This window comes from Marmota monax, unplaced genomic scaffold (assembly GCF_021218885.2).
Source record: "Marmota monax isolate L192 unplaced genomic scaffold, Marmota_monax_Labrador192_F-V1.1 WCK01_AAM20220418_F8-fsc00198, whole genome shotgun sequence".
In the NCBI taxonomy this organism is placed as follows: domain Eukaryota; kingdom Metazoa; phylum Chordata; class Mammalia; order Rodentia; family Sciuridae; genus Marmota; species Marmota monax.
In genome coordinates this window covers 1,603,119-1,627,364 of record NW_026693558.1, presented here as the reverse complement: position 1 = coordinate 1,627,364, position 24,246 = coordinate 1,603,119, and the positions used below count along the sequence as shown (strand labels likewise).

Here is a 24,246-nt window from a genome sequence, read left to right as displayed (position 1 = left end):
TTGAAAAACTTAATAGCTTCATCCTTCATAAAGAGAAGTAAAAGCCTAAGGTGCAGCATTTAAGAGGTGCATGGTGCACAGAAACTGGAGTTTTGTTTATGACTTATTTATTTTTTGATGTTGGGCTTCTAAGACATCCAGGCCATTTATGATCAGAAATGATTATTATCTCCTTTTATGAAGAGCCCACTGCAACACTGTTGAGTTTGAAAGTCACCAGTAAAGATTAAAGACCTACTTTTAAAAGATGTACATACCCAGTCTCTACACAGTTAGTTGTTCATTCCTCCTACCTTCAGGTCATCATCGTATTGTACAAGGCAGGAAGCAGATTTTTTTTCCCTAGATACAAGTGGTAACTTTATGTTTGATAACATGTTTAGGAAACCTTTAGAAGGAAACAATCCTAAATATTTTTGTACAATATTTTGGTGAAATATTTTGTATTCAAGGAAAGCTGTTTTTTAAATCTCATAATAGGAAATGTATTCATGCTATGAAATATCTTCATGTAAAAGACTGTTTAATTTTTAATTCTTTCTTCTAGTTGCATGTAGAAAAATGCCTTAAAGTCAAAACCATTTAGATGACTACATGCTCTCTCTTTTTGATTATTAACACTGACTTTCAAATTAGCGAGTCATGACAAGCTGAATCTACATTAAAAGTCAATAGAATGGTTGTTTTTTATGTGTTCTACTTAGTTTATACATGACAGTAGAATGCATTTTGATCCATCATACATAAATGGATTATAACTTCTCATTCTTCTGGTTGTACATGATGTAGAATCACACTGGCCATGTAATAATATATGCACCTAGGGTGATAATGTCTGATTCATTCTACTATCCTTCCTACTCCTAAACCCACTCCCCTCCCTTCACTCCCCTCTGCCTAATGCAAAGTACCTCTGTAATCTATTACAGATTTTTATTTGACTTTTACTTATTTTGTTTGCAGAGAAAGATCCTCTGAAAAATCTAGTACAGATCCCTGTGTGCCAGCCAGATGACTAACCTGTCTTTGTTAAATTCTATCCATTCCAGCCAAACTGAATGTTTGAAAAGTAAAGGCTACATTCCTATTGAGTTTCTTAGAAAAACAGGAAGATTACTTGTACTTAAAACAAATAAGAAATCTGCCAGTAAATATTCTTAGGTGAATGAATTAGTGCACATGAAATACCCAATAAGTGGTAGGCACTATATCCACATACTAAACCTTTGCCAAAGAATGGTTCTTTCCTAGGCCAGATTCAAGCCTTCTTGGGAAGTGCAGGTCCCCACAGAACCCTCCTCCGCTGTAGGCGTTAGAGCACCTAAGGTCTCTATTGTTCTCCAGAGTTAGGAACCTCACACCAAATCCTCCTGGCTCTGTAACTGAAGGGAAGGCAATGAATTGAAATGAATTGAACTGGACTCTTGTCTCCTTCTTTTGGCATTTGTGTTGGTCTTGCTGTGGTTAATTCAGGCACTAGAGATACAGTGAGGATAAACAAGATGAACCCCCAGAAAGTTCAGGTAGGTCATGGAGAGAGACTGGAAAATCACGATTGCAACACAATCAAGGGTTTTGAAAGACCCGTGCAAAGAGGACTGTGTGGACACAGAGGAGAGGCATAGAACAGACTTTGTGAAGCACAGACTCCCAAGCTTTCTGCCACCTAACACACATTGACCTCAACCTGAGGATATCCTAAACTTTTTTTACTTTTGCTTAAGGAAAACATGTTCTGATTCTCCATTTTACTTATTAGGTAAGTCATAAATGATGTAATCTGCATTTAAAGTAAGAGACGCCAGTAATCTAGGATGTCAAGTATTATTTCCATTTAAAACACAAGGTAGTCGAGTCAAACAGAAGGTTAGTATCCATTATTTGATTATTGTTAAACACAGTTCTTTATGTTAGGGCTGAAAAACAATTTTAAGTGTCAGCTGTACAAACTTTGTGCCAGATTCTGTGGCCTAATAAAGAGAGTAAAATGCAAATATGCCAACTTCTTTGAGGAGTGACCTGACAGAAAGATCTTTTCTCAAGATTTAGACTCCTTTCTTCTGGATGGTGATAATATGCTACTTATTCGATTTTTTGTTTGTCTGTTTGTTTGTTTTCACAAGTAATTTATTGAATATCCAATGACTATTTATTTTGTTTTAATTTTATAAATTTTTATTTTAATTGTATTAATTATGGGGTATAATACAATAATTTGATACATGTATATAATGTGTAATGATAGAATCAGAGTAATTAGCATTTCCATTTAAAGATGTTAACAAAATTTTTGAATAACATAATAATCGTACATATTATGAGGTACAAAATGATATTTCAATATCTGTAGATAATGGATACTGATCAAATCAGGGTATTTAACATTTCTAACTCCTTGTTATTACTTGTATTTGGCGTCTTCAAGCTCCTCTCTTCTAGTTCTTCATAAAATATATAACAGGTTATTATGAATTATGCTCACCTACTGTGCAATGGAACCCTAGAACTTATTGTTTCCATCTAACTGTGTTTTGATACCCCTTATTCAGCCTCTCTCTATTCTCCCTCCACTTCTCCCTTCCTAGCCTCTAATAATTACTGACCTATGTTTAGATTGCCTTTTTTAAGCATCCAAAGGTGAAAGAGAATATACAGTATTCATCTTCTGATGTCTGACTTATTTCACTAAGCATAAATTTGCTGCAAATGTTTAGATATTTCTTCTTATAGCTGAATCACATTTCATTAGGGATGCACACTACATTTTCTGTATCTATTCATCTGTTGATGGGCATCTAGGTTCATTCCATGTCTTAGCTTTTGTAAATAGTGCAGCAAGGGCATTGAGGTATTTCTTTGATAGCTGATATCATTTCCTTTACATATATGCCTACCTAGAAGGGAGATAGATGGATCATATGACAGATTTGTTTCTAGTTTTTTGAGCAACCTCTGTATGGTTCTTCATAGTAACTCTGCTAACTCACTTTCCCAACAATGTATAAGAATTCCCTTTTCCCCACATTCTCTCCAGAATTTGCTATTTTTTGTATTTCCTATAATACCCATTTTAATTGGGGTGAGATGACCATCACCTTCCACCACCCATATCTCATTGTTTGTTTGTTTGTTTTCAGTTAGCAGCTTTTATTTATTTTAAATTTAAAAAAAAATTGTTCTATTAGTTATACATGAAAGCCTAATTTATTTTGATTCATTGTATACAAATAAAGAACAACTTTTCATTTCTCCGGTTGTACGTGATGTAGAATCGCACCATTTGAGCAGTCATACATGTACCTAGGATAATGATGTCCATCTCATTTCACCATCTTTCCTGCCCCATACACTCTCCAATTCCCTCTCTCCCCTTTGCCCAATCAAAGTTATGTATTCAATTTTTAGAAATATTTTTAATTGTAAATGGACACAATATCTTTCTTTTATTTATTTATTTTTATGTGGTGCTGAAGATTGAACCCAGTGTTTCTCTGTTGCTGATCTACAACCCCAGTCCAACTTATTCGATTTTAAGATCAAGTTCAATCAGAACTCCACATAAGATTCCGAGATATAATATACTATCTCTGAGATTCTTTTCACTTAGATGTTGATGTGAGTGGTGCTCCTTGGATCCTTTCAGTATACTGAGTTCAATGGCCTATTCTCATGGGTCCCTGGTTACTTTATCTTTGGTAATCACTTCCCCGCCTAAAACTCTCTCTCATTGCTTATCTCCTTGAACTCTCTGTCTCTCCATTGTTGATGTCTAAGCATGCATGGAAAATGGCTACAAACTGTTTACAGGAATTGTGATGGTTAGCCTAGGGGAAACGAGGAAAAATGTGGAAAAAAAAAGTGCATTTTAGAATTCTTGAAATACAGTATTCTCCCCATGGACACTGGAGTTCCTGAAAGCTGACCTGACTCACCTTCAAATGTCATTTGCCTCCAAGGCAGTAAGACATTCTGGAGAAAGGTGGGTGATTGGGACTGGGCCCAGCCCTCTCCTGTCACCACGTAGTCCTGGCCCTCTTCTCTGCGTTGTCTTTATCAACTATAATCTGAAAAAGATCTCTCGTATCCTTCAGATTTGGCATTAAATAATTCTCAGAAATAAGGAGTCCTAAAATAATTTCTTTACAACCACTTAACTACTAAAGACTGCATTGCAACATTAAAATTTCATGTAGAAACAGATTAATTTTTCATTGTGCGACATAAATGTCACTCGTACTACACAAAAGTAGTCCGATCTTTATATGTTTACTCACCTTCCATTTTGCTGTAGAAATGTGTTTAGAACACAATGTTGCTAACACTTATTGCTTACAATATGAACTTCTTTCTAGCTATTTTTAATTAAGCCATCAAATTCAGAATGACATACATGCACAAGTGTTCAAAAGACTCTTGTTATCTCAAAATTCAGAGCCATATCAAACACATAATATTAACCTATGTAGAACAGCTTATTGGGTCCAATTGCAAGAGATTCTAAAGCAATGCAAGACCAGCATGAGAAGGAATTCTCTGACTAGTAGCCAGTTCCTGCACAATGGGAAGGCCATGGTTACTGCAGACTGTTTCTTCACTTTTTCCTTGAGTCACCTTTTCAGGCCAAAATCAATGTGGGGTGGCTGCCCAATAGACTTTCTCCCTCACCCTTCCCTAATCCCCTTTTCAACCCCGTCTCCCCATCTCCTCTTTACCACTAGAGCTCAGTTTCTTCTCATTGTCACTCACTTGACTAAGGTCCCCAGGCCCTGTGGACCTGATTGGACACAGAAAGGTGGCAGGTCTTTTGATTCTTCAAAGTGGGGCATTTACAATAGAACAGAACCTTTTTCTTGCCAAGTTTGATGGCATCACAAAGCAGAACAGCTGGAGCAGAAGTCCTAAGAAAATAGGGCAGGGCCTGGCATGTTCCAGGAAAGGCAAAGAGGTCAGGGTGGCGGGAAATGGGGTGAGGACATAAGAGCAAGAGGGAGAACTGAGCTAAGGGACCTGCCTGTGTAAGGCTACCAAAGGCCTGCATATGTGAACTTTGATGACTTTTTACTCTTAGTAAGATGTGGAGCCAGTGTAGGGGTTTCTTTGTCTTTCTTTGGTACTGGGAATTGAACCCAGGGATACTTTATCACTGATCTATATCCCTAACCCTTTTTATTTTGAAACATATCTAAGTTACTTAGGGCCTCACTAATTTGCTGAGGCTGACCTTGAACTTGCCATCCTCCTGCCTCAGCCTCCTGAGTTGCAAGGATTACAAGCATATGCCACTGTGCCCGGCCCCAGTGCAGGCAAGCAATGTGCTCTGACTAATGTTTCAATGGAGCTCTCTGGTGGCTGTGCTGAGAGGGACTTACAGAGAGATGAAGTAGAAGAAGGTAGCCAATTTGGGAGGCTGTTACAGGAGCTCAGATGAGAAGGATGGTGATAGTCTGAACTAAGGTAGAGGGCCTTGGAGGTGATGAGGAAACAGATTCTGGTTTTCCTTTGAAAGTTGAAATGCACCAACAGGGTTTCCTGATGGATTAGATGGGGAGGATGAATGAAACAGAAGTTTTAAAATTATGCTGATCTCCTATGTGTGCATCTAAAGGGCTGTTCTATTTCTTTACCAATATACATGAGAGACTATTGCTTAGAAAAAAAATATTCCTTAATATTTTTCAGAATTATGCTATCAGTAGAAAGAGTCCTGAATTGGGCCTAATTCTGAATCCTAGTCCACAGTGAAAGAAAATGCTTCATTTACATCTCATACTGTGTTTTCCTTAATTTCAAAATGTATCGATTTCATTTTTAATATACTGTGATAGATCTGGTTTTATAGCCCAATTACTACTTTGTGAAAACATTGTAAAAATGTAATGGATAGGAATTCCAGATGTTTTTTCATTTATAAATAAGTCTAAATTCTCTGCATTTAAATTTTCTGAGCCTGATTAATCCAAGTGTTTAGGACTGCGGGGACCTATTTAGTAGCATGATTCTTCTGAAGAATTTTCTGCACATTCCATTTCAAGATTGCATCTAAAATCTTATAATAATGATTGATGTTTTTATTTCTGATCTTTAGCAGTTAATGTTATGCCAATTATCTCATCTTTAATAACAAATTTTATTTTAATATTTTATTTGGAAAGTGCCTGAAATTCCATGATTTCTCATGGTCAAAATGTCTTTTTCCATAATTAAAACCTAAAATCATGCAGTAAAATGTAAAAATAGAATTATAATTTGAGTAAGATGATATTTTTGGACCTTTTCAGGGGCAGACCTCCTCAAAGCTGTTCATTTCTTTCATCTCCTCCCTTCTCATTTGCTGCATGACCCACACAGTGCCATCTGGGGTCCACCTTTCCTGTTCCACTCACAAGCACAGCCCTCTCCAGACTCACAAATTACCTCCTACTCAATAGATTCTTCTTTGTCCCTTGTTCCCTTGATCTTCCCATATTTGGTAGGAAATGTCTGTTCAGTAAATTATTTGGTTTCATGATCTAGATAACATAGTTTTTAAACACCCTGAAAAACAGGCATTGTGTAATAAATGAGGTATGCTGTTATATAACAGACTCGCTCTGTCTTGATAACAAAAAGAAAATAATAAAATACCATAGAGACTTCAGTCCTAGGGAAGAACAAGGGGCATGTTTTAATGCATTTGCTGGAGTCATGTCTTATATTTGGGACTGAATAACTTAAAGGGGATGGAAGGAGTGGAGGGAAAGGCAAGTTCCTCACAGCTGATTTCATCTGATGCAGTTTTCTTAATTGTGCCATATATACGCTTTGGGTGGCTTTGGGGGAACTTGCCCCAGAGCAATATAAATTGGAAGAATATGGCAAATACACTCCATGAATGATTTTTAAAAAATCTATCCAGAAATTTTGCTGATTTCTCTATATTCCTCAAGTTATGTATCTTTTATTTCCCACTTTATTAATGAACTCTTAGAAATTTCTCAGCCCTTTGGATAGCTCCACTGTCCTTCCTGTCATTCATGCTGGGAACCTCGGGACAGTGCTTTTGTCTGGTTCATATTTCTCACTTATGGTCTCCTGTCAAGTCTGTCTGTTCTATTTCTTTTATCTGACATATCTCTCCCTGTTCCTATTGCCATTATTATTCTTTATTTGGAGCCACAGAGAAGTGTCCTTTTTTTTATGTCATCCATTCATTCATGTAGTATTAATTGAGTTTCTCCTGTAAACTTCTGCCAGATATTGAGGACACCAAGATGAATGACTTCCTTGCTCTCATGTGGTCACAGTCTCATGGGGACAACAGACTTAGAAACAAGTAATTGCAGTACTTCCTGTCTTCCTAGATCTATTTTGATAAAAATTACCATATTATCATCAGATTATGTGCCCTTATTATTCCTAACTTAAAATATTAGAAAAATAAGATAATAAATAGTAGTATTTTACCTTTTTCTGGTTACCTTTACCCAAATTAACAATATATGCTAGATTTCTCATAAAAACCTATACTTTCTAATTTCTATGTTACCTTTGGTGGCTAGCACTGTCACTGACAAGTTCCTTCATAGCATTAATATATTTCTTTAGAAATAACTCTCTGCTCTCTGAGTAGATCCAGCATTTACAATGAAAAATCTGCACACTCCTCCCTGTATTTCTATATGCATGTTCTTCTTGACTTTCCTACTGATGAACAGCAGTCAGCCCATCATCACCAAATAAGAAATGATGACATGTGTGGATCATCTTCTTCCTAAGTTTCTTTAAGAAAGGGAATTTTCAAAGTAAGAAGAGAGAATAAAGGTGAATGTCTAGGGAAGATAATGGTAGGAAAATTGTATTGCTTACCCTGGTTCCCCTTTGGTTCTAGCTACAAGAAAACACATGAAACCCTGAGCCATGCAGGTCAGAAGGCAACGGCAGCTTTCAGCAATGTGGGAACAGCCATCAGCAAGAAGTTTGGTGACATGAGGTATGTGGCTAAGAACCATGATGTGTTAGTCAGCTTTTCATTGCTGTAACCAAAATATCTGACAAGAAGAACTTACAGGAAGAAAGATTTATTTTGACTCACAATTTCAGAGGTTTCAGTCCATGGTTGGCCGGTTCTATTGCTTTGGGCCTGAGGGGAGGTACAAAAAATCAGTGCATGGCCACCAGGAAGCAGAAAGAGAAATAGAGGGAAAGGGACCAGGGACAAGATATAGTCTCCCAAGGGCACACCCCAGTGACACACTTCCTCCAGCCATGCCCCATCAACCTGTAGTTTTCACCTCCTCTCAGTTAGTTCATTCAAATTAATTAATCCATCAAATGGATTAATCCACTTACAAGGTTAAATCCTCATGATCCAATCATTTCCTAAAAGCCCTACCTGTGAACATTGCTGCAATGGGGACTAAGTCTTTTAACACTTGAGTTGTGAGGAGATATTCTAGATCTAAATCATAACAGATGGGAACCCTGTTAAAGGAGCATTGTCTGTTGGCTGGTCTTAACTTTCTTTTAATGCATAAAAGTGATGTTTATGATTAAGATAAATTTTTTTATTGGGATGATTTTTGCTTGAAGGTCAGCCTAGGGGGCCTGGTCCAAAAGATATTTTTCCATTAGTAAAAGAAAATAGGGGATCATGAGGAGGGATTTCATAAAAATGCAGCACATACTGAATCTTACAAGTCTTAAACAGTGTATGTGCTCATCGGAATACACTCTGATAAACTATTTGTGCATACAACTATGTGCTATTTTTCTGTGCGAAATATATACATTCATATTTATTCTTTTGATTTATACTTCTAATAAATTTTTCTTCCTTTTAGCAGTAAATTATGAATGTTAATACTTTTGAATTTCATTTTTAATGGATATTATCATCCAGTGCATAATAGTAACAAAACTTTTAAGGAAATACCTTCTATACTGTAGTCATTTTTAGAATTACTGTTAAATAAAACTAGGATGAATAGGAAGGTAGTTTAAACTGAGAACAAAACATCCTCACTGTAGGTATCAGAAGAAAAAAATGTAGTATTGGCCATTTTTCTGTTTAATATTACAGTCAAGGAAGTTACTTATCTAGAGTTATTACTCTGGTATTTTTGCTTAGTTAAAACAGTTTCAGTTTATTTTTAATTTGGCTAATATACCTTAGGAGATCATTCTTTAGAAATCAATTTCATTTTTCTCTTTAGAAATCAAGATTTTATTGTTAAAACTTTTTCAAGGAAATTTCTAATTTCTTCTTTTAAGAAATTGTGTATTTTATTGGGTTAATAAACTCTTTGTTGTTGTTTTTGGTATCAGAGATTGAACCCAAGTGTGCCTAACCACTGAGCAAATTTTTGATTTTGAGACAAGGTTTTGTTAAGTTGCTTAGAGCCTCACTAAATTGCTGAAGCTGGCCATGAACTTGAGATCTTCCTGCCTTGCCTCCTGAGCTGCTGGGATTACAGGTGTGTGCCATTATACCCAGCATGATTCCTTTTTTTTTTTTTTTTTTTTTTTTTTTGATACTTAACCACTGAGCAATATCCCCAGCCCTTTTTATATTTTATTTAGAGACGAGGTCTTGCTAAGTTGCTTAGGATTTAAGTTGCTGAGGCCGATTTGAACTTGTGCCCCTCCTGCCTCAGCCTCCCGAACCACTGGGATTACAAGCATGCACCACCGTGCCTGGCCATCAATTCTTATTTTACTTATTTATCTGCAGCTTTGATACCTGGAGGCAAATATTTATATCTTGGTGGATTATGCCAATATTCATGAACCACCTTAACAATTAAGCATTCATGAGGATAGAGTTAAGTAAGGACATATGTGTGAATCTGAGTATATTGTTTTTATCTTAATTTTTACTAAACTGCACTATCAAGAGCAATTCTAATTCTTCAGAGGCAACATGCATTGAACAGGTCAACTTTCTGAATTTTTAGTGACTGCCAGAGTTTAACAAATAAGATTTGTAGTCATTTTAATGGCATTGAAACATTTTTCTAAATGAATTCATAATCCTTTAGAACAGGAAAGACCCTAATACTTGTTATACCAGAGAAAATACATTTTTCCATATTTATAAAATTTATTTTCTAGACACACACAGTTGAAATCTTTCACTTGAATGCTTGGACCTCTGCATAATAGTGCCAAATAGAATAGTTTTTCTCCATTTTTAGGGGATCTTGCAGACACCCCCAGAGCTTGTTTAAAATGAGTGTCTCACCTTTCCAAGATTGTGCCTGAGTGGGTATTGATGGAATCTAGGAATCTGCCTTTGTAACAAGCTCTCAGGTGGTTTGGCTTCAGGTGATCAAATGAAGAAGAGGACCAGTATAACTTAGCTTCCTGTACTCAAGTGTACTCATTTACAAAATGGGGATAAGAGTAACAATGTTGGGTATAGCTCAGTGCTAGAGCATATTCTTCATATACAGGAGGCCATGGGTTTGATCCCCATCATCACACACACTCACACACACACATACACACACACAAGGTAGCAACAACATTTAGTTATAAAAGATGCAGAAGAGAGTTTGGCATATATTTTACACTCAATGAGTACTAGTTTTAATCTTTATTAAGTGACAAGCTTAGTTTCAGGGTTATCCCACATGATGGAAATTAGGAAGCATCCATTAACGGGAGTCTACACTGTGTTTTGTGAAGCTCCTCACTGTTTTTGCACATAATGAGGAATGAAGACTGTGTTGCACATATGCTGTATGTTGATATAATCTTGTTCATACACTAATTCAATATCATATCCAGATTGTGGTGACTCCTGTTTTAATGTGGCTTTGTTTTAGCACAGTGCATAACCTATTTTCTAGGAGTTCCACACTTTTCATTAATTATTGTTTCATAGAGAAAATACAACACTGAACCAGGCAAGATGGCACATGACTGTAATCCCAGTAGCCTGGGAGGCTGAGACAGGAGGATTACAAGTTCAAAACCAGCCTCAGCAACTGAGTGACGCCCTAAGCAACTTAGCAAGACCCTGTCTCAAATAATAAAAAGGGCTGAGGATATGACTCAGTGGTTAAACACCATAGGGTTTAATCCCTTATACCAAGAAAAGAAGATACAACATTGTCATTATAAATTGGCTAAAAATACTACAAAATGATGCCTATGTTTTTAGAGACTCAAATACAGTCCTGAAATATTTTGAGAAGTTGGAAAAATTTAGAGCTATGTATTTTTATTTCTCTCAAGTTATAATGTGTAACATTTGTGTATTAATGAAGATAATTCCCTGCAAAAACAATAAATATTAAAATTATATATATATATATATATATATATAAAATTTTAATATTTCCTAAGTTCAATAAAGACTCTTAAATGAGAAAAATTACAAAGTTTTGACATTTTGCTCAAATCAATGTGCCAATTTATAAAATGACAGTGGGGGAAATGTTAACATCTTTGCACGGATATTTTAATTTAAACCCTTTTATGGTTTAAAGTATCATCTTATTCTAGATTTTAAGTAGTTACATGATAAAATTCTTTTGTGCATTCTGAGAACACATTTCTGAACTTGTTCAAAAAGATTATCAGCCAAATTTAGATGTCTTAGGAGAAAAACAGTATCTCATACTCTTTCTTTAGAATAATTCCAAATTAGCTGGATGTGAAGGTACAAGCCTGTAACCCCAACTATGCATTAGGTTGAGGCAGGAGGATAGCAAGTTCAAGGCCAGCCTGAGCATCTTGCTGAGACCATTTCAAAATAAAACAAAGTAACATAAAATAAAATAAAAAGGGCTGGAGGTGGAGGACTTGCCTAGTGTGCCCGAGGCCTTGGGTTTAATCCTGAACATTGCAAAAAATCGATCTGACAACATGAGCTTTTTAAAAATAAAATAAAAATCCCTGTGTCAGAATTTATATGTTTTATAAAAATAAGTTGTATTTCCTGAGCTAAATAATAGTTTCATTTTAACCTGACTACAATTAGGTGATGTCACCTTGGGCCAGTCATGAAATTGTCCAATTTCTTTCTCTCTATATAAAATAGCTTTTATAATATCTGCTTCACCAAAATGTTTACTGTGAAATTAAAATGAAATCACATTTATGAAAGTACCATGGAGGAAATGGAAAGTGTTGGAAACATTTTCATAATAATATTGGCATATTTTTCAGAATTTCTCAGTGAATTTGTTCAAACCTATAATCCAGTGAGAATGAAATGTCTGGAGGAGGCACATAATGTTACTCATATGGCCATGAAAAAAAAAAAGAAGCACAAATTGTAATAGGTTTTTAAAAAATCTTTAAAACATGTTTTAAAATGCAGTTGATGGGCTAGGGACATAGCTCAGGGCCTTGCATGCACAAGGCCCTGGGTTTAATCCCCAGCGCCACCACAAAAAAAAAAAGAAAAAAAAATGCAGTTGGTCCTCTGTATCCCTGGGTTACCCCTCTGTATCCAATCAACTGCAGGTTGCAAATATTTGAAAAAAAATTCATCTTTACTGAATGGATACAGATTTTTTTTCATATCACTCACTACTCCTCTAACAATACAGTATAACAAATATTTTCATAGCATTTACCTTGTGTTAGGTATTCAAAGAATCTCTAGATGATTTAAAATATACGGGAGGATGTGCCTAGGTTATATGCAAATACCACACCATTTTGTATAAGGGGCTTTGGCATTGCAAATCTTGGTTTCCACATGGGGTCTTGGAACCAATCTCTCACAGATACAGTGAATCAACTGTATACTCAAAGGAAAAAAAAAAAAAGGTGAGCCAGGTGTGGTGGCACATGCCTATAATCCCAGCAGCTCCAGAGGCTGAGACAGGAGGATCACAAGTTCAAAGCCACAGCGAGATGCTAAAAAATTCAGTGAAACCTTGTCTCTAATAAAATACAAAATTGAACTGAGGATGTTGCTCAGTGGTTGAATGCCCCTGAGTTCAATCCCTGGTACTCCCCCATCCCACCCCCCAAAAAATGGTGAATGGAATATGTCATCTTTGTTTTTAAGCTCTTGAGAGGGGAAAACAAGGGTCAGTGCCATTTCTTTAAATCCTACGTGCTAACTCTGCTCCTGCTCTTCTCTCCCATGCTGCCTGGATGCAGGTCTCACTCCATCGGGTAAGCACTGTTCTGCTAGACTATTTTCCAGACAGTGTACATACCCAGGAAGATACCAATTGTGGGACACCTAATACATTTGAATTTATTTAAGCATGTATTTATCTCATTTCTAATATTTGCACCATTTCACTTGCTGAGCAATCTTCTGCAATATTTCTTCCTATGTCGGCAAGATTCTAAGACTAGAAAGAAGAAAATTTAAAAAAAAGCAAGTGCAAATTGAGAATAATGTATTTTTATAAAACTTCTAGAAAGTGAATCTGCACATAGGAAAATTATTTTCTCTAGATTATTGTGTTTCTCTGAATTTCTTGTCATGGTTACCTGTGCGGATATATCTCCATCTTCAACTTTCTGTACTTTCTGAAATTGAAGGTAAGAAAGGTGGGTGAAAAAGCCCATATGTAAAGAAGTTGCAATGGTCAGTCTCCTGCCTCTGAATTAAGCCTTCTTTTAGCTAGAATTTCACCATAAACTTAAAAAGAATTTCCTAAGTAATTGCTTGTATTAAAAGAGATAAACAGGTTGGTAATGTTGAATATCTTTTAGTGATGTCTTCAAATGTAATTTCTGAGGAAATATTTTTGCCTATAACATATGTATGGAGTATTTAGGGTAAGACTCTAAGTATCCCCTGAATTCCTTTGTTGTTTTGTTTTGCATTCCAATAAAGTGCTGCCCTTACTATTGAAGTCAATGGATATTGTCAGGGAAGGGTGATAAATTTATCCAAGACCTATTAGCCTCTTTGAGAGAAGACAAAACAGGGACCACGTTGAAAAATGGATGAGGAAGAAGCATCAATCCAGGAAAAAATGGGCCTCATCTTGCTTTTTCCCTCTGCTCAGCCTGATTTCTGAGTGGAACTCAATAGAAAATAACAAGGGAGCAGGGAGAGATGAGTCAGCTCTTACAGGATTAAGAGGATGAATCCCTTAAAATTCTCAGGAATGTTTATATTTGTACCAGATGTCCCTAACAATTAAACCACAGTGGAGGTAGGAGTCTGTCCTTCCATGTTGAACTGTGTGAGTTGTGTTAGCCTGGCATGCACTTCCTTGAATGTCTTTTTTAATCATGTACATTTCTCTGGACAGTTTCTCTGCAATGGAACAACTAGCTTCTGCTTGCCTGGCTCTAATTCCTGGGTACTACCCTTCACTCCTTACTGTCTTCCTGAGAAGGAAAAGAGAGTGGAGACCCAGGTTAGACCTGTAGAAGATACCCATGAGTTACTTGGCTGACCAGGAGGATACTACATATTATCATATTTCTTATAGGGACCGTTCAGTAAATAGAGTAGTATGTGACCATGAACCAGCTATTCTTCCTTCATATCCTTGAAAGCTGACTCTGGCCCCTTATGCCCAAGGAAAACAAATATCTCGGTTGGATGGGCAAGGAATACTTCAGATATTTGAGATTGCTGTTTTAGAACTGCAAAGAGGGAGATTTTCATGTACTTATATTGTGCTATCTTCTTTTTTTTTCTTTTAATCTGCTTTTGTCCTGAAGTTACTCCATTCGTCATTCCATAAGTATGCCTGCTATGAGGTAATGTGTGTAAAATATTTTACATAACATTGATGCAGAATGTATATGAAATGTTACTTTATTGATATCTAGTTGTAAGCTTCCCTCTGCACATGCCTTTATGTGAAAGGAAATTGCTGAAGTATCATGGTCTACCTCATCCTTCTCTCTGCTGATCTCTAAGACTCAATTCTATAGAAGGATGGTGTAAGGGGCTTGGGCCTTTGACCAGACACACTGGCTTGAATCCAGCCTTTCCTGTTTTATTTTATCGACCTATTGCAATCTCCTTTCTCTTATTCATACATTGCAAGAAATAAGACCCACCTCTTATGGATGCTATGACACCAAAACAAAGTAACCTGTGTTAAGAACTTAGTGCAGGTCTAGGACATTCCAAGCACACTTGCAAGGGTGGAAATACATTTGTTGTTTCAACATAACTAAATGCAAGCCTGGGAGAAACTGTAAAATAAAAGTATAAGTCTATAGTCCTAGAAAGGATATCACTAGGATGTTTCAGGTAGATATTAAGGTGAGATGTCTGTTGAACTATAAATGTCACAAAAATACTCACTGGGTGAAAACTTATGAGAAAGACATTCCCAGGTTCAGGTTGTATGGCTTAGTGGTACAATCAGATAAAATCAAATTAATAGTCTAGAGGAATGTATGGTTGGGAATTAGAAGACACATGATGTACCAACTCTGCCAAGGATGAATGTGGCAGCCTTGACAAAGTCACTTCATTGGTATCAATTTTTTGGCATATTTAAAATAAGAAGCTGTAACCAGATTTGCTGCTCTTTCCAAGGTGCTCTGTAGAGCCCTAGAGGTGTCTGGGCGACCATTGGTGGTGGGGAGAGCAGGCCTCTGAGACCTTCCCCCACTTTAGTCAGAACTATACCCTTTTACTTGTTTAATAGCATATACACTGTGGTTTTGATACACAATAGAGGAAGTTCAGTTACTTTTTAATAGTCTGAGACCATAGAAACCAAATTCTTTCCAGGGTCATTTGCAGTGCTACAAGCTTATAGCTGCACATGATGTGATTAAATCTGATTAAACAATTTATCCTTCTTCTCTGGCATGCATTCTGGAACAATTAAATTAGAGGGATGTTTGTTCTACTATTTCTCATGAAGTCTCTTCTACACTGGGGTTATTTGATTAATTGATTGATTTGGAAATTTGACCACAATATTTGATTTTCCATAGTTGAGAGTAAATAGGGAATACATATTCAAAATTATTAGTTCATCAAATGAAGCACTCAGATGAAATAATATAACACAAAGCTATGAGCTCCTTTGCTGAATAAATTTTAAATTTAGGCAGCTTAGAAAAAAAATAGTATGGTTTTGCTCTATGAACCAGGAATCCATCTAGTGGTTTATAGGTCAAATGCAATCCCTATGAATTTCCTGAAATTAGCTTTTTAAAGAAAAAATGGATTCTAATCATCTAACATATATGTCCACTGTGGGGAAGACAGTGGGTCACAGGAGCAGGCTCAGCCAAATGAAACCTGTAGTAGAAGTGAAGCACCACAGCTATATACTTTTGAGCCACTTAAGTATAATTTCATTAATATATTCATCATAAAACAGAAATATTATAAAGGACTACTTATAGGAATTTGACTGTTTCAGTCACATAGATAGAAGGTGTGATGCCATGCCCAGCTCTTCTGAACTCACCAGTAATGTACACAGCCTAAATGGAGGTGCATTTTTGGCCATTCGAAGCACCAAAGTTTCAGGAGGCAATCCCTAGCTAAGTCAAAGTCAAATTCAAAAACATATTTTCTATATTAGTTGCCTCTTGATAGTTTTAGGGGCATGGTTCATCTTACAACATTCAGTAAAATCCATATTTTATAGCCACTCTTCCTTATAAAGTTTCTATAAGCCATTCCTTTTATTTTGTATCTATACTTAATTGGGGAATAACAGGTGGCTTATCAAATATAGTTCCTATCTTTTTATTTGGACTTAGTGATATCAATTTTAATGGTAATGGCTTCATTAAATTGTAATGTCATGTAGCCAAATCCCAAATAAGAAACCAGAAATCACCAATGAAGGATCTACACTGAAAGCAAAAAACATGGTTATGTAGATTAAACACAATGAATGAGTTACAAATCAAATGCCAATGAACTGTGAAAGTTCTGTCTGGTAAGAGAACAAAAAGGCATATCCTCTTTGGGAGGAAAATTATATGCTGTTAACACCATTTTCCTCAGGTGTGAGACAGTCTGTAGATACATTTCAACATAAAATAATGAATGCATGAACTTTCAGAAACACCATGTTATGGAAGTTTTCAATATGATGACTTTTTAAGGCATGGAAAAGAACTTTTATGAACATCCCCCCCCCCTTGAGCTATTTTTGTCTTGTCTCATATTTACTGAAATAAATAACTTTAAAATTCCAAGTAGAAACTTCAGACATGACACTCTTCAGGCTGAGTTTCCATTTGCTTACAAAAAATAAAATTTTTAAAAAAGAAAGAAAAGAAAAAGAAATAAGAAAGAAAGAAACAGAAGAAGAGGAATGTTTTGATAGTAGCAATTAATTAGCAAGTGAAAAATTAAGCTATTGTCACTTCATTAACTCATTGGAAATGATTTATGATGCACTGTGGAATTATTATAGTTGTATCATTGCCACATACTGTACTATTTATTCCACAGTTGAGCATCTAACTGTTTTCCTTAGAAATATCCCATGTCAGGTTATGGTTTCTGGACCTAACCTAGCAGAAGTGGAACATATTTTAAACATGGTTGTTGTAGGTGGCAAGCTGACAGCTAGCTCTGGTGCAGAGGCGATGTTTACAAATCAGAGCAGAAAACCAAACAGCATGGTTGCTAAGACGCTAGGTCTTTGGAGCTGACCTCTCTTTTTTTGTTATTTTAGGAATTCTCCTACTTTCAAATCATTTGAGGAGAGGGTTGAGACAACTGTCACAAGCCTTAAGGTACAGATGAAGTGGATTTCGTGTGATTGGGTCCATTCCATCAGGACAGCTTAGTTATTGCTGCTGTTAGTTTTGAGGGCAAGGCAGGGCCATGAGCATTCAGGGCAGCAAGAAGGTTAGACCTGAATGAAGGCAGACCCTTTGCTTCTCATATAACTCTGTAGATAAAATCAGTATGGATTAGTGTTGCTTCATCCTTAGAGTTGTTTGTACGAACAACTCAAGGGTGAAATTGCTCATTATAATGAACTGGCTTTGTGTCTACCATTTCATCTTGAATGCTGTCTGCCTGAATGTAGATATGTGAAAGAGGATTGTGGGTAGAATCAAGGATATCTGAATTCTGAGTTCAGCATGTGAGAGCAGGTTCCATAACAGCCCCGAGCTCCTCTGGTTTGAACATGCACCAGCAAAAACAAAGCAGGTACTATGTGTTATAATGCCATCCACCCGCCATCGTCTATCTAGGCTAGTTTACCAAATTCATATCCTGAGCACAGCACAGGACAGTTTTCATGGAGAGAAAATTGAACTGAGCCACACAATGCACTATTTTATTGTAATGCATTGATTCCTGGGTATAAACAGAAAATATGCCTATTACATAGTATTTTTAAAAATTAACTAGATTTATTGTTTAAGCATAGATAAGTTAATCTACAGAGTGGAAAAAAGAACAAATAAAGTCAGTCTGCTTTCAAAAGGCATAAACTTAAAACAAGAAAAAATGATGGAAACTATTAAGATTATGCTTTAAAAAATATCATCTAAACAGTGATTTAATGAGATCTTGTAATTATTAGCACTACAAAGGCATGCTTCTTCACCAGATCAAAATCAGTTGTGTGCACTGCAATTATTGAGCTGCTTCCTGATCTCACTGTGGGACTCTCATGGGTGCTGCCTGCTGGGTGCAGGTGAGGGTAAGAGTTACTCCTCCCACAGGTCACAGATGCTCTTAGTGACCTGAAGGGTCTTTCTCTTAGTGGAAGGTCTACTTTATTAGGCCTGCAGTCAGGTGTTACAGGCCTAAGAAGGGAATTATTACTCAGCATTTACCATGCCTTCACTAGTTTCATTCACCAACAGTTTCTACTTCTCAGTTTTATTACTCTGCTTGTCAACACCGTCACTTAGCCAGGAGCCATTAAGTCATCCCATTACCAGGAACGGTTTTTTAATGGGAGGGGTACGTAGTGTGGTGGACATTTCTCTTCAAAGAACATCTAGTATAGAAACAAAAGTCTTGGAAATACTAAGTATCAGTTTCTCAAACTTAGTTTTCAGCCTTAGCCCAAGGAGAATGGACCTGTTGCTTGTTAGACATGTTCTGACAAGGACAAGTTGTACTTTTTAGGTTTTTTTAGAAGGAGATAAGCAGAAACTAAAGAAGAATAAAGAACAATCTATCTTCATTTTCTTTGGGAAGCGCTGGTGAGCTCATGGTTCACACAGGATTTATAAGTGTTTGATGAACACTCTCAGCCTCGCTGTCCTCAGCTTATAGGGATAGAAGGTATAGTGCCTGCCCCTCCTTCAGAGATGCCCAGTACCCACTTGGCCCACCAGGTCTGCATTGAGATCTCCTGTGAGTGGATTCTGTGCTTGTACGACTGTCCACGGGTTTAACAAGACTCACATCTCACACATCTCCTGTCTCAAAGCCAATGCCTAATTCCTTTTCTTCTGCCCACCTAGGAAATGTAGAATACCTGATAATCGTGCTTTGTGTAAAACCTCCCACCTCCTCAACAATTACATATTTCTCAGTCCTTTTTCCCCTTCTAGACTAAATTAGAGATCCATATAATCCTTTCTAGAACTATGTTCTGCAGTTTACACTTGTGTTCTAAATCTTCTCCAAAATGTCTCTATTGTTCATTTGTGGATCCTGAGGCTGTTTTCTGATGAGGGAATGGCTCCTGAATCAGTGAGGATGAATAGAAGTCTTTGCAGTTCTCCAGATTGTATTTCCATTCACATGTCCTGCTTTAAGAACTCTTACTTACGTTCTATGAGAAAAGATGTTATGTGAAGTAAGGTCCACACCTGGCATCTCCTCATGCAATCTGAAGCACACCACGTGGCATTTGTACCAAATCAGCTGTTCTTTCTTTATATTCAGTCCTAAGCATATAAAATTTGGTCCTGCATACACCCTTGCAGTGTATTAGTGTATGACATCTCTTCTGGTGTCACTTATACAGTCAAGGAGCATCCTATCTATTTCATCCAAGACAAACAGGCAGATACAGAAACAACACCCATGGAACCAAATTTGTCATATTCAGCTGTGCTCCAGTGAATCATGGGCAACTACATCCCTGCCACTCATTCTCCATCTGCATCAAGCAGACCATATTTTTAGTGCACCTACTTTTTGATGAATGCATGGCTTAAATCAAAACCTTAAAAAAGGGAGGGCAAGAAATATTATACTTTTTGTTTCTTTGTGTCCTCTCAACCAGCTATTTCATTTTGAGATTAGGAACCCCAGCTTGGCAGTTCAAATGAGATTTTGTACAAAGAACAATTATAAATTTAGGGACAAAGTGACAAATTTTTGGATGAAAGGTCCTTATGAAGAGAAGCTCCAGCAAAGGCTTGTGGCTTACATCTATTGCAGTCCTTGCCCAAAGTATTGCAGTGACCATCAGTAAGCCCATGGGGTTAGGAAGCCCCTATATTCCACCCGCCTCTTTGCCAGACTGATTTCGTTCAAAGCATTCCATTTCTCCTTGTTTTTACTATTTTGATCTGAGAAAACCAAAGAGTAGAAGAAGCAAAACCCAGAAGAAAACATCATTAATTTGTATTCACTTGATTGAATACTGTATGTGATTTCTATTGCAAAACAGAAGCCAAAAGAGAATGTGGATTTTTTTAAAAAAAAAAAGAAAAATAATGTGAACTATTAATAGAATAGATCACATTGAATTAATCTTATTTTGTTTCTCTCAGGAAAGAAAGTACAATGAAAAATCTTATTTGAGAGCCTCTCCTTGCACCATGCCTTTCCCAGGTGCTAACAGAGAGGAGGGACCAGTTCTCTGTACAGAGGCCCACGAATAAGGCCCATGGGCCACATTCACCTAGTCACCTACTTTTTGACTCATCCATAAGCTAAAAATAGTTTCACATTTTTAATGGTTAAAAAAATCAAAATAAGAGTATTTTATCACATAGAAAATTAAATTACATGACATTCACATCCTACTGTCCTCAGCTAAAGTCCTATTGAAACACCGCCATGCTCCTTGACTCAGATGCTGTCTGCGGCTACTTTCAACAGCAGCAGGTTTGAATATCTGTGACAGAAACCTTGTGGTTCCTAAGCCTAAAATATTTACTCTCTGGCCCTTTACAGAAAGAATTTCTCTGACCCAAGTGTTATAGAAAATGTCAGTTTAGTAGCTGAATTTAAGAGGCAGAGAGGGATTTTAGTGACAATTAGAAAAAAAAAAAATACTTGTTTTGCAATGAATGAGCTGCTTTTAAACCCTGATCAACTGTTCAAATAGGCAGGTGAGGGACATGAACATGTTCCTGTGTCATGCCTGTGCCTCTGAGCAATCATTTGACGACTGTGAGGTATAGATAACAGTTCAGCAAAAACATTGTCTCTACTATATCTTCCTTTTCCACATTGGGAATGGATAAGGAAAGACCAATGCAAATATTAGTAAAACTTGCATCAAGTGTTTTTGGACCATTAAATATTTGTTTGAAGGACTTTTAATAAAGAATCTTTCATAATACTTAATCATGTTTTTTTTTTTTAATATAAGTTGATTCCTTCATGTTTCTCTTTAGTCAATTACAAGTATACAAGAGAGCCTTGTGAAGCATCTTAACTTGTATTCTAAGGGGTTTTCCTACTCTGAAGGCAGTTGCCTAGAAAGATGTGAAATTAGCAGTACTTTGGACTTGATCCATTGCCAGATCTCTAAGCAGAGACCAGAAATCATGTTCCATTTAGCCACTCTTTCTTGTCAAGAATCATTTTTCAGAAATTCAGATTGTCCTGCTAAATCTCAAATAGAAAACCTTAGTATAAGTCACATAAGGATATTCAGACATTTGTAAAATTGGTAGAATTAATCTAAAATCCAATTCCATTTTGATGAAATCAGTTCTCTGGGTGAGTGGGGTAGATACTGAAAGTCTACAGATCTGATTATACTCTTGAAAGGATGAGAATCTTAGATATGGAACAATTAGAGGACATTACTAAAACTGTGCAAAGTTGAAGTCTGGAATCCTATCCCAAGATCAAAGTATGAATGACATACATTCTATCACTCTGCTAAAGGAAACTAACTTCTCTACATCTTTCACTTATCTCCAAAGAAAGACAGTATTTCTGAATTTAAAAGTAATCAAGTTTTTGGCATTCTTATAAACACATTTGCAAAGATGATAATTAATAACTAACTGCATTTTTTGCCGATTTGCCTTTTCAGACGAAAGTAGGTGGGACGAACCATGGAGGAGGCAGTTTTGAGGAGGTCCTCAGCTCTACAGCCCACGCCAGCGCCCAGAGCTCCTCAGGAGGCCCCCAGCAGGCCAAGGAGGAGGAGCTGCAGTGTTAGGTCCAGCTAGCCTGCAGTCGCACCCAGAGGCTGGCCACTGCCCAGCCCATCTCTGCCTGCACACACCCAGATAAGAAGACCAAAATCTCACTGGGAAAACTTGAGGTCTTGATGTTATTATTCAAAGGGCCTCTCTAGAAAGTTGAATGGTTTCTATCTGTATGTGTGTTGATGATAGACCACTTGACCCTCACATTTCTGTATCATGGATTGCTATCTTTTAAAATGTCCCAACTGGAGCAGGTACATGATTGGTTATAACTTGTTTGTGAAATTCAACGTTTATTTCCCAAATGTATATCTATTAGTTATTTGCTTTCATTTTTGCTTGGCCTCCTTTACAATGTGCATGTCCTTGAAGACTGAGTGACCAGTTCTTTCAGTTGGTCAGATCAACAGGTGGAGCTCTTTATGACTGTCTCCAGCAGTAAGATGACTCACTGCAAATTTCATCAAACTGCTTGTGATCTCCCGCACCTACATCAATTATGTATGTTTATTTAAGCAATTAAAATAATTGATTTTAACAATGACAGAATTCTTGCTTTCTTTGTCTTCAGGGCTCTCGATGGCTTAAAAAGTTGATATATTATTCTACACATGCTATTTTAAATCAACTTCTAACTTGGTGAACAGGACAGATACATGAAAGTAATTATAACTTCAGTTATTCTATGATGCTAAAATAATCTTCCATTCTAAAATTCTGCTTCATAGAGTAGTAGCTACTCAACTAAGGAATATCTAAAAAGGGGACAGCTATACAATGGGAGAAGCAGAGCTTTATAACCCCGTAAAGTCTACAAATTTTCATATGTTGAAAAAACTGATGTTTTTATTAACACTCATATTTCTATTGTCACTTTTACCTTCCATATTATATGTTTCTCATTTCTTCTAAATGGGAACATACATTCGTTATTAAGTAGTAGGGATTTAACTTTAAGACATATTTGTAAAATACACAATTTAAAAAGGCCACATTTATACATGCACATACACACATGAAAGCATGTTGATTTTTTTCTTTTTCTTTTGTATTTATTATTAATTAGAAATAGAAAAAAATGACATAGTGCAATAAAGCCAATCTGAAAAATTCTATTCCAATTTATGGAGTACAACAATCCATCCAGTCTGTACAGCTAACTAAAAATCAAGCTGGTTCAACAACACATAGCTTTCTGGGCCTAACATCTTAGCTGTGGGAGTACACCGAGACATTGAACCAGAGTGGACAAATGTGGACAAAGGGCCCTGCCAGTGGGGGCACTGGCATTCTCTCTCATTTGTCCTTTCAGGCTATTGGTTGAAATCAAGGCCTTCCTCATGGGGCAGGAAGCCAACTCTATCTGGCTGGAACATGCACTGTGGAGTCACCCCTGCCTCATGCAAGTACAGTCTCCCTGGGCCCAGCCTGCAGCTATCTGGGAAATCTGAAATGCTCAAATTTGTTCAATTCTCTGCCATCACCATCATTTTGGCTGTACTCAGCCATTGCATTGTATGAAATAAGCAGAGCTATGGTACTATACAAATATCTTCATTCACTCACAGATTACTGTATATAATTGCCCCAGCCCTTCTGTCTGAAAACAATATTAAAAGAAAAATAAGAAAACTAGTATTAACATCTCAAAGCTTCTAATATATACATTCTAGCTACTTATTAAATCACCACAAGTCTAATTTTGTTAGCTTGGTGTGTGTGTGTGTGTGTGTGTGTGTGTGTGTGTGTGTGTGTGTGTATATATATATATATATATATATATATATATATATATATAAAAAATAATTCATGTCACCTCTATTTTTTTTTTTAACTGCGGATCAATCCCAGGGCCTCATACACACTGGGCAAGCACTCTCCCACTGAGTTATGCCCCCAATTCTTTTCTTAATTTTTTGAAACAGGTTCTTATTAAGTTGGCCAGGCTGGCCTGAAACTTGTGATCCTCCTGCCTCAGCCTCCTGAGTAGCTGGGATCACAGGTGTGCACCACTGGGCCTGG

General features: G+C 36.8%; 1 protein-coding gene across 5 annotated transcripts in view; it reads left to right on the top strand.

Moving 5' to 3' along the window:
* Positions 1-22,765, top strand: part of Tpd52l1 (TPD52 like 1) — a 96,247-nt gene extending 73,482 nt beyond the window's left edge. Inside the window, exons 4-8 of one of the 5 annotated variants that reach the window (XM_058583721.1) lie at positions 7,868-7,969; positions 13,102-13,116; positions 14,635-14,673; positions 17,583-17,643; positions 22,107-22,765. In XM_058583721.1, the coding sequence (XP_058439704.1) occupies positions 7,868-7,969; positions 13,102-13,116; positions 14,635-14,673; positions 17,583-17,643; positions 22,107-22,235 (346 nt within the window). In that variant the 3' untranslated portion in view covers positions 22,236-22,765. The remainder of the gene's footprint in view (positions 1-7,867; positions 7,970-13,101; positions 13,117-14,634; positions 14,674-17,582; positions 17,644-22,106) is intronic. The other 4 variants (XM_046458669.2, XM_058583723.1, XM_046458670.2 and 1 more) reach the window with 4 other exon arrangements.
* The last annotated feature ends 1,481 nt before the right edge of the window (positions 22,766-24,246 follow it).